This window comes from Amphiura filiformis, chromosome 16 (assembly GCF_039555335.1).
Source record: "Amphiura filiformis chromosome 16, Afil_fr2py, whole genome shotgun sequence".
NCBI classification, from domain to species: Eukaryota; Metazoa; Echinodermata; class Ophiuroidea; order Amphilepidida; family Amphiuridae; genus Amphiura; species Amphiura filiformis.
In genome coordinates this window covers 24,651,370-24,668,944 of record NC_092643.1, presented here as the reverse complement: position 1 = coordinate 24,668,944, position 17,575 = coordinate 24,651,370, and the positions used below count along the sequence as shown (strand labels likewise).

Sequence of the window (17,575 nt, the reverse complement as noted above, 5' to 3'; positions counted from 1 at the left end):
AACAAAAAAATACATAAAAATTGAAAAGCACTTAACTTCAAAATGAAGTCTGCTACAGATGTAACAATTTCAGCGATAGTAAGTTTGGAAGTGGGCAAGTTGATGATGATGATATGATGATGATAATGACGACAAAGTCGACAACACAACATTGACAATGATGATGATAAGGGCAATATCCAAGGGTTCAGGTTGGGGGGGGGGGCATTTTGGGCTATTCTTGCCAATGCACACCCAGGAGTTGCCACTGCGCACCCAGGGTTCTAAGGTTTCTGGTGACACCCTACTGATGATAGTGAAAATCTGATTGTCAAAACTGCCTTATTTTGACAGACCTAATCAAAAGTACCTCATTCTGAAATGCTCATTATTTTTGCACCACCTTTGTACTTTTTGTGTTGTTTTCTAGGTCACTCGTACTCTCGTCACACCTCACCCAGACCTCGTTCTCATGTTCAAGGTTGTATTTACATTACGGATTAATCGCTTATTAATATTATTGAATATTATGATCCGACAACAGTTTAATTCTTGTAACAACACAACAGTACGATATCTGCATTACAATAAGTGGTATTTGTGGTGGGGTGGTGGGTGATGTTGGTTTATCTAAAATTTTAAGTAAGAAAAAAGGGAAATATGAATATGAAATCAACTGGAAGTACTGGGTTAAGTCACAAATATTGCACTTGAATCTCAACAAGCTCATCCTTTGGGGTGCAGTTCTTTAACACTAATATATTTGTACATTAATAAAATGACCTTTGCATTTATTGGGTACAAAAACTCATATCCAAAACTTTGAGGTCAAATTAAAAAGTATGGTTGTAGAATTGGGGTTAAGGAATTGTGCCACTGGAAATGATGTTATTTTGTGCTCATGGTATAGTCATTTTTGTTGATGGGCACTTCTGCTAATATACGGTGCTGTGACACGATCATTATTCTATCGCCAGACACCACATGCTATGCGATACTTTGCTTGCTAAAATTGGTGTGACTACATTAACATACTTATCAGCGCTGTCAAAATAACATTAATGCTACAAAAGTTTAAGAAATCATACATTTATTAATGTTTGGTTTGATTACAAATTTACCTTACAGCTGTCATTGCTGACACAAGTCTTTGTTTTCAAGACAGGCCTATCATGCCTTTTGAAATATACTGACTGTCAATGCTACAGAAATAGTACAAACAGCGTAACAATGAGTCTCATAACATGTCTTTACTTTTTAATTCATTGTTTTCCTGTCATTGCAATAATCATTGTTGTACCAATACTGATATGTGCTGTTAATGTACCGTAAATGTTTGGAAACTTTACTTTTTACAAAATGTTTGCTTTTTACGTCAACGCTTGTCACATGACGTTTGCTTTGTTTTCAGACTTTACGACATATGACCATTCAAAAGTGCAATGTTAGTTTGAAATTGCCTATTTGGGGGTTCGTTTCGAGATAAAAGTACGAAAACAAAGGTAGAAATTTGTCATGGCCATCAGGTTGATTGGTCCTGACATCTTAAACAGTCCTTTGACTTCACTCTTTCTTTAACCGTGTAAAAATATTGCTTTGATTTTGTTTTCTCAAAAGTATGTCACTTTTATTCAAAAAAACATTAAAGTATAAATTATTATGTAAAAAATTTCTTCCAGTTAAGTGGAGCTTGTTAATATCTATATATCAACAAAATAACCCAACGTGTGTATTATTTGCTCTTTTACTTCTTTGTTGACTAGCTTGATTTTATACATGTCTGATTTTGTTATTTTGTAGATTTGAATTTGTGTTTTGCATTGTTTTATTTTCAATCTTTCCTAAAATTATATCACCAAAACTACAAGCTGTATCAAACAACAGTTTTGATGTAAAATTGCCGATTCATACCTAGTGGTAATAAAATAAGAATAACTTATTAGAATTATTAGACTTCAACACTAAGTGTTTAATTTGCTTAGCGGGAGCACTTCTCGAGGAACTTCCTCCTTGTCAGCCAATGTTGTTTCTTCATCATCTTTCCTAAAATTATATCATAAAAACTATAGGCTGTATTAAACATGTTAAACATCAGTATTGATTGCAGATTCATACCTAGTGGCAATAAAATGAGACTAATTTAAAATTAGACTTCAACACTACTTGTTTATTTCACTTAGCGGGAGCACTTTCAAAGAACTTCCTCCTCGTCGGCCTATTGTTTCTATTGGCTGACAATGAGGAGGTTCTTCAAAAGCGCTCCCCCTGAAGTGCTCCCCTAAGTGAAGTGAGATAAATAAGTAGTCTAATTTTAAATTATTTTCATCAGTTTGGATATTTATTGAAAAGCCTTCTTCCAAATCCAATATCGAATCCTCTTGGAATGAACACAATTTATAGATTTAAAACATTGATCTACAAAATGAGGTGGATCTCAATATATGTTGCATTTTGACATGGTAGTCTTGTTCATAATCACTGTATAACAGATGGGTTCCAATCTTTTTGATACAGCCTGTATTCATTTCATGTATTTGTCCTATCTCCTACATATGTAGGCCTACATGTCAGATTATACATTTATCAAAAATATTAAAGAAATAAGATTGAATGGCATTAAAAGAACAAGCCAATTTAAAGAGATGAAGTACTCGGGCCTAGAAATTTTTTTTATTTCCAGCGAAGATAAGCTAAATTGTCAAAAAATGTAGCAATATTTCCTACAATTTTGAATGTATTCTTTTATATATGGGTGGGGAAAACAAAATTTCCCCTCCCCCCAAATACCAACATTTCGCTGCAAGGAACTTCCTGGATTCCACTTTCCATGCATGGAAATACTCTAACTTTGTTTTTAATTTACTTTTTTAATAATTTACACTTTCTATTTGTTTTTTATATCAGGGTGTGAATCATACAATTAGACAAAAATGCCGAAAATATCTTGGAAAAATGCTGGAGTGCAAGGTATACATCACAGCTAAATGACAAGTTGATCACAAAGTTGAGCCTTGGCCTTTTACAGCCACTCTCTCATTTCTTCCTATAACCATACCCTAAAACCAATCTGTTTCCTTACCCAAACCCTTCCTTAATTCTTACCCTAACCCTAAATATACCCTAATCCTAAATAAAATGTTAACCTTCAATCACAACTTTTAACAAAATCTGTGGACAAAAATCCAAGAAAACAAAATGGCAGAGGCAAGGTGTGTCATCTGCAAAAAGTCAAATATTTATAAACCCAATTTGTATCAGCTAATCGGCAGGTATCCCTCTCAATACATAATGATTAGTTTTTATTACTCATCCATACACCAAACCTACACAGTAATCATCAAACGCCAGAAACCAACCCCCCTCCTCGTTGTCATTGTACTTGCAACTATTTAGACATCTGGTATCACATTACACACTATACTGAGTCTCCACCATACTTAATCACTATTGAATTATGTGGCTATTCCAGTTGAAATCCATACACCCCCTGTAGAAGACATAACCTTAATCTCCCACACAGGGAGTGTGAATTTCAAATGGGGTTACCTGAATGGTAACTCCATTTGAAACCTACACCCCCTGTGTGAGAAATTAATGTCATGTCTTCCACAGGGGGTGTAAGAATTTCACCTGGAACAGCCTATTATATAGCTACTCATTTACACTTGGTCACATTTTCACACCTCCACCAAATTACACTTATTACATTTCAAGGGCACGCTACATTAGAGATGACTAAATACGGTATTAAACGCTTAAAAGTGCTTAATCACGCTATGGTCCGCTCCCCAATTTTCCTACCTATACTTCCGCCTCTCACCCTCATTTGCCTCCAGGATAATAGGTGGGTTTATTATAACAGCTTTATATTCATAACAAAAAAGTTTAAAAACAACGTTTTTTATGAAAGAAAATCCACGATATGTTTTGAAATTTGACAGTTGTGTTGTTGGAGTTCACAATTCATTACAAAATGGTTATAAGTTTGTAGACAAGTACAATAAGGAAATAGAGGATAACTTTATGATCCTACTAATTGTATGACTTTCAGCTCAATGAATATTTCATGTGTGGTTCATTGTTATGGTGTGGGATGAAACTAAGCTTTGCAACTTTTATTTGTCATGATTGTTGCGGATAATGCTGAAGGATTTACATAGCTGGTCAGCTGCTTAGTCACAACAAATGCTGTAATTAATTTATACTGTAGATAGCAACTTTAATATTGAATCTCAAGATCCAAAATGTACTGAAAATAGCAAATTGTGTGATACTACTGAACTCCAATGCTGTAGATAGCAACTTTAATATTGAACCTAAAGATCCACTATGTACTGAAAATAGCAAACTGTGTGATACTACTGAACTTCAATACCAGCTATCTACTGTAGATAGCAACTTTTAAGATTATTCTCAATATCTGCTATCTACTAAAGATAACACACTGCATGATGCTACTAACTCCAATATCTGCTATCTACTGAAGATAACACACTGATGATACTCTTAACTCCAATATCTGCTATCTACTGAAGATAACACACTGATGATACTCTTAACTCCAATATCTGCTATCTACTGAAGATAACACACTGATGATACTACTCAACTTGAAAATCTTCTATCTGCTGAAGAGATAGCAACTTTATACATAACTTCAATATCTGTTACTTACTGAAGATAGCAAATCATTTATCTTCAATATCTGATCTACTATAGATAGCAACTGTGTTACTGTAGTAGATATAAACTGTATTACCTATCCTAAATATCTGCTATCTACTGAAGATGTTACACTGCATGTCATTACTTTTACTCCAATATCTGCTATCTACTGAAGATAGCAAATGTACTACTTAACCTCAATATCTGCCAACCAATGTAGATAACTGTATTATTTATCCTCAATATCTGCTATCTACTGTAGATATCAACTGTAGTGTAGATATCAACTGTATTACTTATCCTGCATATCTGCTATCTACTGAAGATAACACATTGCATGTCACTACTTTACTCCAATATCTGCTATCTACTGATGATAGCAACTTCGATATCCATTATCTACTGAAATTTGCAACTGTTACCCTCAATATATAGTAGATAGCAAATTAATATAGACTGTATGTCATTACTGATACCTGCTATCTACTGTAGACAGCAATTGCATTAACTCTAATACCTGCTATATTCTGCATGTCATAACTTTACTCCAATGCTATCTACTGTAGATAGTGAGTGTATTTACTTATCCTTAATATATGTGCTATCTTCTAAAGATAGCAAATGTATTACTTATGCTTCATATCTTCTAGTTACAGAAGATAGCATATCATAAATATCTGCTATCTACAGTAGATAGCAACTATTTTGCACACTGAATCACTCACTTACCTTTTTTGCACATAGAGTTGGATCCTGAACTAATAGATTATGCATTCCTATCGTGTTTCCTTCCGATGCGTACATCATCCATTCTCTCTCCAATGGATCCAACTGGTAGATGATAGGAAAAAGAAGATGGAAAAAATAACACAAGTTACATTTAGACACAGGTGAAGTACATACAAGATGGTCTGAAAGTAGGCTGTGATTTCCCCTATATCAATTTCAATAGATGTATTTAAACAACTCTGTTCTCTACGGGCTGATAGACCTTTCAAATAGTGGCAGTCGGTCAGATATTTTGGGTTTGATGTTGGTGGGTTTTTTTTTCAAATGACACTTAAAAATCATCCACATCTGATCTGTAAAAAATTGATTTTTTTTTTCACTTGATTATATTTTCAGTTAAAATTAATGCACTTTTGCCAAAATATAGATGATTTTATATGCACAAAGCAACAAATAAAAATCCCAAGAATGCAAAATTGTGAGATGGTCAGGCCTATATAACAAGTTGTTATCATCAGGGTTGTAGCTAGGATGTTTAGTGCTGGGTGGCATTTGATGAAAATCTTGCATGTTTGGCCATTTTTTGCTTAAATGGACCAAATTCTTGACTAGCTCCAGTGCTAAAATTGAAGCTGAGTGGTGGGCTCAAAACCTTGAGTGATGGGCTCTGCCGCCCACCACCGCCCACTGTAGCTACATCCCTGGTTATCATATTGAATATGTGGATCCATCCTAGGTTTTACTACCGGAAGTCAGTTTAACAGAAATTTCTTCTCACAGGGTAATAGGCATATTGCATAACAACAGATACAGCTAGGTTAATCCATCTCCTTTGTTATACAATACACATGACATATTGCATTGTGGGAAGGAATTTTGGTCAAACTAACTTCCCGCAGAGAAACCCACGATCCATGTATTAATTGTGCTATAATGAAAGACAGATAAAAAGACTAGTTCACGTCTGAAATTCTGACAACTAGACAGAAAATGCCGTACTGCGCAGGTTAGCAACCAATCACGATTTAGTCTTATCTCTGTCTTTCATTATATTTTCATCACTTTTGCTTACCTTCATTTATCATATTTATCAAAGAACAGATTAAAAAAAACCTCACAGACAAAGACAAATAAATACACATAGTTGTAAACACAAAATCAAACACATAATGCAAAAGGCAACCATTTGCAACATGCTTAAATCTAGAAAGCAAGTAAAACATGTTAGTAAGTATAAACAATATGGTCCGTATTCACAAAAGAGTTAGACCGGGTCTAAAGTTAGACCTGGTCTAAGTGGAATTTTAAATACTATTTAGCACCAGGAGAGAGGACATTTTCCTTTACATTTTCTTAAGTTCATTTGTATTATTTTTGAACTTTGCATTTAAATCTTTAGAATTTGCTAGTTACTCTAGGAAGGAAATAAGAGTAAAGGACCATTCTTGATGGAACTAAATTCCACTTAGACCAGGTCTAACTTTAGACCCGGTCTAACTCTTTTGTGCATATGGACCTTTAACTTTATATGTATAGATGTTGTGAACTACGTCAAGCCATGCAGTCCTAGAATAGAAAACATTGCTATATTCAGTATTCAATAACTCTACTTGTTGCAGTCAACATTCACTAGGACTACTTTCTGCAGGCATTATGTTTGGGAAACAAAATGATTTATAAAGTTAGTAAAACATTGTGATTATATTGCATCCTAAAACTGAAACTATACATACTTGTTCACTATACATAGACTTATATATTTGTTAGGACAAGAAACATCTCAAAGATCCTTTCAAACAGGATTTTAAACATTGCAATTGGGCGAACGTTTACAATAAACATTTCAGGCTTTTTCAATTTCATTATCAGTATTATCAGTAAAACCTTAAAATATTGGAAAATATTGGCCGCAGGGAAAATAATGAGGGTAAAGTTCCAATATAGGATTTTTACTTCCATAAATAAATAAAGTTTATAATAATAGTTACAATTCTGATGAAAGAGTAAGAACAATTTAAGACAAATTTTCTGACCAACTAAAAGTCATCCCACCCCAAAACTAGAATTACACGGTTCGTAATTAAGGTGGCCCCCACATGAGAAAGGTTGGACAAAGAACATTGATCTTCATAAATATGCAAATAAAATGATACCAAACTATTCAGCGCATCAGGCCACCATATCCTATCACCGTACTAAGTTTGAAGTTGTACAGTGATTTAATTTGAGCTGCAGAGTGGATTAATGGCAATGTAGGCCAAATATGCAAATGAGCTCATAAATATTCATAAATATGCAAATAACACGACACAAAAGTATATACAGCACATGAGGTCACCATATACTATCACCGTACAAAGATTGATGTTGATCAACCAGTGTGTTGGAGCTGCACAATTCTGATGCTACCACAGAGTGTAAAATCTAAAACACATAATAGCTTTGTTAGTTCAGTAACTCCTGACATGATGAATGGGATTACATTTTACGTTTGAATACCTTCAAATTAAATTCCTAATAGAGATTACATTTGTCAGAAAACAATGGAAGAATTATAAAATGTGACATGGTCTATCCAATCAGAAAGTTGGACAAATTTGGCAATTGAGTTATTACCATCACTAACTTGCTCAATACCTAAGCTTACCGATGTTGAAGTCCCTTGAACACTTATTTGCAAAGTTATGAACTTTTTGCATGTCCCTTTTCTTATGTTTCTTATTGTTTTTGTCCCTTATTTTTGCCTATAGCTCAATTTCATTATTGCCAACTTTGGTCTGATCAGATCGTATCGCATACATGACCTATATTATAAGTTTATTATCTCATAAAAAAACACACAGAGCGTTTTACATGTACAAGGAACATTTGTAGTTAAAAGAATGAGCAATTACGCCGTCAACAAGGCACGTGCATCTAAACCTGCATCTACACATCGTTTCACATCGAGTACGGCAGTGATAGATACATATTTCACTGGTCGCGGGATTGAACCGTGTACACTAATGAGCACATCATTAATTTGATTTCCATTTTGCTTTGTTTTCATTTTTAAACTTCACCCACTAGTGAGCATTGGTGAGATGAAAAAATGCTGGTTCTCGACTGATTCAGAGTCTCCAAAACTGAAATAGGATCTTGTTTTGATTTTTTTTTTTTGGCTAAAAATAAGTACTTGGAGCTCAAATTTGAAGCTAATTTGGAGTATTTGGAGGAACATAAGCCTCATGACTTCAAATGGTAGTAGCCTTTGGAATGGAGAAACAGTTTGAAAAAGTGAGTCTTAGGGGCAGAACTTACCCGTAGTACAACGTATACAGAGACCCCTCCATCGACCATGTATGAGAATACTATAATTTGTCAGGCCAATTTGACATAAATGACATGCACAAATCAAACTTTCAATCAACAAAATTAACCTTTTTATTATGTTAATTTTTACCGATAAATCATGATGACAATTTCTATAGTGACTATACCATTTCATTACAAATGTAATAATAGTCATGATATAACAGCAATTAGATTTGAACCTAGATTTTATGAACTTTTAATTGTATTGCAAAATGACATTCGTCATGAAATGCACCAATGCACCGCAGATTGGAAAGTAACACAAGTAAAACATCTGCCAACAAGATAAATCACTTGTCCCAATAAAATAAAACAACGCAGAGAAAAGGAAGCTAAACTGTTTGTATTTGTGTTTTCGTTGTTTGTAATCGTGTTTTCCCATGCTTGAGATCGGTATGGATCTCAGTTGATATTGGATTTTTCTTCTTTTGGTTTATAATTTTTTAATTACTTGAATTCAGCTGACGCCGGTGTACGCTCATGCTATTTGCACTATTTGCCGTATTTTTGAGTTCGCTATCGCACCCCTTACTTCCATAGGCATTAGGCAACATGCCCACCTTGTAACATACCAACCGTCTTACAACATGACTTCATTCCATCCCTCCATCGACCACAAAACCAATCTACCACTTGTAACGTACCAACCATCTTACAATTCTAAAAGCCAACCAAACGGCAGCCAACAACCCCTAATCTTAGCGAAATCATCCCTGTGGGGCATGCCATCGGGTGTCGTAATTGAAAACTTTTTTAACACTCTTTTATAACGGTGGATGGCCTGTTTCTGCCTATTTCCACTATTGGATTAGTAGGAATATTATTAAATGCCTACCCATCCCTGAACATAAGGGGTCTTGCCTCAGGGTGCCCATTTGAACTTTTTCTTACCGAGGTAATTTTCATCGCCAAGCGGTGGCACATAAATACTATTAGCAATCTTATTTAGATTTCAAACTCTCTCATGCCTACTTGAAATGTCACTTTGATTGGACCACCGTGTCGCAACGAGATTTTCTTTTGACGCAATCGGCAACCAAATGAGGATTGAATACGGTAGTAATAAACGGGTAAATATGGTTTATATTGCTTGCGATTAAAAACAAACAAAGGCTTAGAGTCTGTTCACCTTATGACGAGGATACCCGGGGGACACAAGGTGCTTACATATCCCTACATAATAGTACTGATCTAGATTTTACCATTCATAAACATGAAATGAGACCAATATTTACACGGTGGTTATTTGATTTCCACAATATATGATATTGATATCATACTGGCTATTCCAGTTGAAATCCATACACCCCCTATGGAAGACATGACCTTAATCTCCCACACAGGGTGTAGACTTCAAATGGAATCACCCATTCAGGTTACCCCATTTGAAATTCACACTCCCTGTGTGATAGATTAAGGACATGTATTCCATAGGGGGTGTATGGATTTCAAAGAGAATAGCCCATTTGTGACAAGATTTGATCTAACCAGACCAAAGGTGGCAATTTTGAAAATTGAGCTATCATCATCAAATTTTCGAAGAATCGTCTAAAAAATTGGGGGAAAACTATTAAATTTGGCTGAAAATTCTGCTTTTTTGTATGGCTCTAATTCTGCTTTTTTGGTATGGCACTATGGGTCTAAACATCTTTAACTCTAATCGTAAGCATACTAAACATCAAATAACATAAATTCTAAAAGCATATGCACGGGCAGGTATCCCACGTGATGCGATTGCATCATCATGTGATCAGTCATATAGCGACGTAAAGCTTGGCTGGCCAAGCTACACCCCAGTGGCAAGGTAGGCCCGTGCATGTCTCTGGCACCCAAGCTACACCCAGTGTTCGAAATATGCCTCAAAAAGTTACAGGCCAGCCGGGCTTGACCTTAAAAAGTTACCGGCCAGCCGGACCGGCAACTAGATGCCAGTCAGAAAAGTAACCGGCCAGGCCAAAAAGTTACAGGCCAATTGCCGGCTGACCGGCCCTATTTCGAACGCTGGCTACACCCCCGTGGCAAGGTAGGCCTGTGCATGTCTCTGGCACCTGAAGGGTCGGTGGTTCAAAACCGCACCAGAGAAAAAAGTTTTCTCTTCTTCTCTCTTTCTTCCTTCTTTCCTTCCCCTCACCAAAAACCAAATAGGGCATTAGGGTTAAAAAATTAGTAATTGATGGGTCCACTTTCAAACTCTCAGCAGGACATCTCTACCCAAACCAAACAACTTTACCCCTGCCCCCTCCATGTACTCTGACCTGCCTTTTATCTTTGAAAATTTCTAACACTCCTGACATTTTCAACCATTGAGCTATCATCATCAAATTTTCGAAGAATCGTCTAAAAAATTGGGGGAAAACTATTAAATTTGGCTGAAAATTCTGCTTTTTTGTATGGCTCTACTTCTGCTTTTTGGTATGGCACTATGGGTCTAAACATCTTTAACTCTAATCGTAAGCATACTAAACATCAAATAACATAAATTCTAAAAGCATATGCACGGGCAGGTATCCCACGTGATGCGATTGCATCATCATGTGATCAGTCATATAGCGACGTAAAGCTTGGCTGGCCAAGCTACACCCCAGTGGCAAGGTAGGCCCGTGCATGTCTCTGGCACCCAAGCTACACCCAGTGTTCGAAATATGCCTCAAAAAGTTACAGGCCAGCCGGGCTTGACCTTAAAAGTTACCGGCCAGCCGGACCGGCAACTAGATGCCAGTCAGAAAAGTAACCGGCCAGGCCAAAAAGTTACAGGCCAATTGCCGGCTGACCGGCCCTATTTCGAACGCTGGCTACACCCCCGTGGCAAGGTAGGCCTGTGCATGTCTCTGGCACCTGAAGGGTCGGTGGTTCAAAACCGCACCAGAGAAAAAGGTTTTCTCTTCTTCTCTCTTTCTTCCTTCTTTCCTTCCCCTCACCAAAAACCAAATAGGGCATTAGGGTTAAAAAATTAGTAATTGATGGGTCCACTTTCAAACTCTCAGCAGGACATCTCTACCCAAACCAAACAACTTTACCCCTGCCCCCTCCATGTACTCTGACCTGCCTTTTATCTTTGAAAATTTCTAACACTCCTGACATTTTCAACCATTAGTGAAACAAATTTCCAACACACATATTTTCATGAATGTCACAAACAAAAAGGGTCACAGATGTTATGTTCACATTAATGACTAGTGGGCTTTTCTATTCAGGATGACTTGATATCACTGACACAAATGAATTTTTTATCCAAATGTTTTAGAGCTACCGGGTGACATCACTTTTAAACAATGGCCCTCCTGACAAACACTATATCACAGCAACTATGGAATAAAAGCTTTGTTAACCATGAGTTTAGTTCATTAGATAACCAAAGGGTTAGACAACAATTAATAATAAAGAATTATCAATTCAACAAGCCTTCTTTAAATACATATCTACCAACTACATGAACCGTATTCATTCCAATAACTGCCCATGCCCTATAAGTGCTCATCCAGTGACGTTACTATACTTTGATCAGCTCGTAATCGGCGGGCCTTATATCATCGCCGATTAATATCAAATTATTTTATTTTGAGAATTGTCTTGTGACATCTCACCAGAAGCATCACAAATTATTTATTGAAGTCCTGTACTTTGTCTACTTTCTTTAACACAAAAAATATAGGCCAGTCAGGTCAACTAATAGCACTCTGAACGTGGTCTACTTTTAAGAGCTGATCAAACTATACACATGATCATCCATCATTGTTCAGGATTCAACTGCACATGTATCAAACACGGAGATCTACACATAAATCCATATTTTGGGCAATTTCTTACATTTGCAATTATGTAAACAATATAAAAAATAAGCATGCACCCAAAATGACTTTTAAGTGGTTAATGGAATGAATACGGTATGTCACTTATGTTACACATGTATCATATCAATTTTATTGATTATTTCAACAATAAGCTTATAATTAATAGTACTACATTCATTTGCTTAACAAATCATTCCGAGAATGATGTTATTACTAACAACTAATTCATAACAACATTATTTCAATGCATTTGTTAATTACTAACATACATAATAACATTTCAATAAAAGGCATCGTCTAATGATTTTGCAAAACAATGTAATTTGCTACAACTACCAATCGAGTTTGGGGTGGAACTGGTTCCAGTTTTTCGAGTAAGGGTGCGTGCATGACTGTGGATTCATGACCGAGAACTAGTGGATTTTGTTATGTCAAACAGGGCCTGTGACAGTCTCCTTGACACTGAACAAATGCTAGTTTGGGGGAAATGTCAGATATGTGGGTGGGGATTGTGATCAGGGATTGTAATCAAATGTAGTAAAAATTAATTTTCAAAGAGTCATTTTGACTCTTATCAATTTGTAGCTTGTTAAAAAATGAAAACTTTTAATTTTTTTAAATCATAAAAATGAACAGGATTTTAAAGAGCGTTTTAACCAGGTAGACCTACTCATCACTCATCACACCGCGCTTACCAAAGTGTGATGTTGATTCCTGCTTTCTTACCTACCAATTACCTGTCCAAGTCCAGTGTTACTAACAGTTGTCAGCCCAAATGTGAGGCAAGATCCATGTCAAGGTGGCAGATGGCAGTGCATAAGTAGCCCAAATTTGTATCAAATAAAAAAAAAATAATTTGGCACTTCAGCAAAGAAAGTCCCTTGATTTTCTCTTCCTTTTGAAGTGCCCAAATTTCTCTTCATTTTTAATTCAGAAGTTAGAGGAATGAAACCATCAATTAGATGAAAATTATCCCAAATCTTTACTTTGTATATAGAGTGCACACCAATAAATAGGAATCTCTTCAAACCTTACAGGCAAAAACAAATCGTCAGCCTGTTACGCTAATTGCCATTGTCATTTTTGTCATTTTGAGAACAAAGAACAAAATGTGGTTCAAGCATGCATCAGTTACGTAATCGCCCTAATTACTCCTTTCATTTGTATCATTATCATTTCTTCTTGGGCAAAGATTGGTGAATATATATGTTTAAATGCATACTTGAACCATATTTTGTACTTTATTCTCAAAATTACAAAAAATGGCTTAGGCAATTAGCATAGCAGAATGACAAAATGTGTTTTGAAAATGCAAAAGTAGCATGTTACTCAATGAAATATATTAGAAAAAGTTTAAACGAACAATTAGGCCCCAATTCAGGTTTAGTCCTACTTTAACCCTGGATATTTAATTGTCTAATTGTCTATCGAATATGGGTAGTATCTGGCTTTTTATAAAGATTTTACTAAGCCTTTAAAATGTGTTCTATCTGATGGAACAAAACCCTGAGCTATGTGGGATAGGGTGATCTAGCCTGCAATTTTCCACAAAATTTTGTGATTTGCTCTACACTTAGCTGTCTTCATCTGATCTTAAACTTGTAGAAAATTTAAGTTTTGAAGTGCTGAGAAGCTCTCAAGTAAAAAAAAAAAGATGATTGAGAAGGGTCCTTTTTGTTAAGTCAGTCAATTGGCAGCATTCACACGTGTGCCCCCTAAATTGGGCATAAAATATTTTAAAAGGGCAATTTAGTTTTAAGACACTCAAATGCCTGTAAAAATTGGACAAATTTGAAATGATAATAAATCAAACCAAAGATGCACATTCCTACTATTTTTCGGGAGCACTGTGGGCCTTTTCAAATTCACCTAATTGTGCAGGTTACGTACATTTGTGGCAATACTGGCCAAGTCTAGCTAGTTACTGGAAAGGAAAACTGCTATGATATTATGCCATGCACTTATACCTCCATGGTAAGAACTACCAACCCATGCGTACAACCATGGTGTGACCAACGGACGGACGTAGGGGAAGGGGAATTTGGGCCATGCATGTGGTACTTCTGCTACCTTACTTGTAAGCCATGCATGGGAAACTTTTGCTATTCTGATTCTACCTGGTGAATGGTTATAATGTAGTGTTGCTATGTTGTCAAACTTGTCATGGGCAATGGCCAAGGTGAACTTAGGGACTGGATGGACAAAATGGGATATATTCAGATATGTCATGTAACCCCCTCCACTGTCAGATATGTAGCTTATAGAGGAGAGTAAGGACCTTTTGCTTGAAGCAGGAAAAGAGGTTCAACATCCCTTAACCCCCTGAGCACGATCTGCTGATCTAACATTGCCTCTGATTGGTCAATTACATGATATTTTCACTTTAATCACCAATCAGAATGGAGCTTTGCAAATAATTCACCCCAATTTTTTGTGTGGTGAAATTATTCTAACAATGTTGCTGATTGGGCCAATTGATAATGAAAACTTCTTTTTGGCCAATCGGCAGGTAGTTCTCATGGGGTTAAATATATGTGACCAATCCAAAGGTACAGATTCCGTCATGTTTGCATGTCGCTCATGGAGGGCAATTATCTATTTGGACAAATCACATCATCAGTTATAAGAAGCCTTTGATGACAATAATGAAAATTTGTATGAAAATATAAAGAACTAATAACATTTTTTTAATCTTTCGATTCTATTTTTGAAAGTTTTGACAGAAACTAATAACTTAGGAATTTGCACTGTATTTGTCACATAAAAACACTATTTTTCATCCGTCATCAATTAAAAAGTCAGGGGCAATACATAGAAGCAGCTTGGTTAAGAAATCTGTAAGTTTTTTGGACTCAACTGCCCTTTTTTTAATATGACGGTCACATGAAAGTCCCTTTAATTCTGTAATCATTTTAAGCACAAAAAAATGGTCAAGTTGCCCAAATATCATTTATAATATAAATCAGATTTTGGCAACACTAGAATAAAATGGAGAAAAACGTTGCGGGAGGTGGTGTGTTTTAGTTTTAACCATGCAATCAATAACAGTAAACACTGCTCTGTTTAGTAAGTAACACTGTGGTAGTAGTATGGCAGCCAAACACGGCAGCAATGAGATGATATTAAAAACACCAAACAAGTGTTTCTATAAAGTATTAGAAACAACAAACAAGTGTTTCTAGAAAGTGTTACCTGTCCAATATCATTTAAGTGTGTGTGACTTGAATGACGAGTGCTGCGACCAGAGTCTGTAAGATCCTAGAATAAGAAGAAGGAACTTAGCATATTACTATACATACAATAATATATTCATAATCATTTGCATATGCGACGTGCCATGTCAAAAGCAGACACTTTTTTGCTGGATCATAAATTGAGAAATAGCCAAAATCTGCCCAGGTGAATTTTTCACAATTTGGGTTTGTTGCGAATTTGTGATGTTACTAATGTAAAAAATATTGTCCAATAGTTTCACACCGGAAAATAACTGGCATCTTGTATTTTTTGAGACATTTTTCAAGGTAATTCCTACTCTCAACATTGTCAATTATACTTTTTAAGGCCGATATCTCAATTTCCAATTTTATAATACCATAACTTACGAACTCAATATCTTCGCTTAGGAATGTCCGATTTCATTGGGGAAAACGGTGTTGTGGAGCAAAATTTCTCCTTATTTAAGATATGTAAAAACTCAAAATTGATAACCTGCCCAAAAGTGTCTGCTTTCGACATGACATGTCACATATGATGAACTAATCCACTACTTCTTCGCAAATGTTACTAAGTTTGCATTCTTTTCAGGCCAACTCCAGGCCCAGGTATCATCATCACTTTGACAACTTTCATCAGTGGTATCAATCTGCTGGATTATACCACAGAATATCTGTGATTATACCGGCAAACAAAAAATTGAAGTTCCCCATCCATCAATGGACACATCTTATGTACAGCCATCTTGTGGTGTCAAGTGATGAGCTTTCTGGTATACCTTAATCACCTTCATATATTTTTTTTAAATTTTACCAGCATATTCAAAATACTTCACTAAAATTTCAATGCTTGTTAATTAAAAAGGGATTAATACACATTCTATCATTATGATACTTATTAAAAAAATGTTAAAGAAACGCGACACATAATACCATTTTTAATCATCATATTTGTAAGAAATTTCACCAGCATATTCCAAATACTTCACTAAAATTTTAATGTTTGTTAATTAAAAAATGGATTAATAACCAATCTATCATAAAACATTATAATATTTAATATTCAAAAAATGCATACATAATACCATTTTAAGCCGAGACGAAATTAGTTTTATTTGTCTCAGATTTTACACAACAATGATTCAGAGTGGGCTTAATATACACTCAGCATCAAATTTCATTGCGGAAAGAAAAGAAGAAAACCAGAAGCATCAATTGTTCACTGAAAAGTAACAACAACAAAAATAACAACAACAACAACAACAACAACATTATAAACCTTTGTAATACCACCAATACTTCAGGTATTGCTTGAGACAAAGGGAAACAGCAATTATTACTTTTCCAACAAAAACAATTAGCCAACAATTAAACACAAATAACCTTATTTTACCTGTATCACTGTTGGACACTGACAAAGGCAGTACCACAGGGGAGAACATTTGCCTCCCCTCCCAGAAAACTACTGTTCTTGTCTGATTCTGTCATAGGCTTGTTTCAATTTATAGTATAATATTTACAGCACTGCAAAGAAGGAAAGGGATTCAGCCATATAATACAAGTAAAACAAGAACTTTTCCAACTCAACTTAGCAAGTTGCAAATAAATGCACCTGTTACCACCAAACAGCACCGTTTATTGTCTGAGATTGCGGAAGACTTCCTTATGATGCAATTCTTGTGTGATCCATTCTTTTTCCAATTCTAAAGACAACTCTGTATCAAAATAAGTACCACTGCAAATTATAGGAGGGTGGGTGGTGTGTTGGGGTTTCAGTCATGCAGTTCACACATTAAACACATTTAAATAACATCTATAAATATAGTCTGTCTCATCTCAAGTTGA

At 35.6% G+C, this 17,575-nt stretch overlaps 1 protein-coding gene across 1 annotated transcript in view; it reads right to left on the bottom strand.

Annotated features, from left to right (window-relative positions):
• Positions 1–17,575, bottom strand: part of LOC140172507 (uncharacterized) — a 270,463-nt gene that overhangs the window by 107,511 nt on the left and 145,377 nt on the right. The window contains exons 9-10 of the mRNA XM_072195651.1: positions 15,711–15,776; positions 5,374–5,475 (exon numbers count right to left, since the gene is read on the bottom strand). Coding sequence (XP_072051752.1) covers positions 5,374–5,475; positions 15,711–15,776 — 168 coding nt within the window. The remainder of the gene's footprint in view (positions 1–5,373; positions 5,476–15,710; positions 15,777–17,575) is intronic.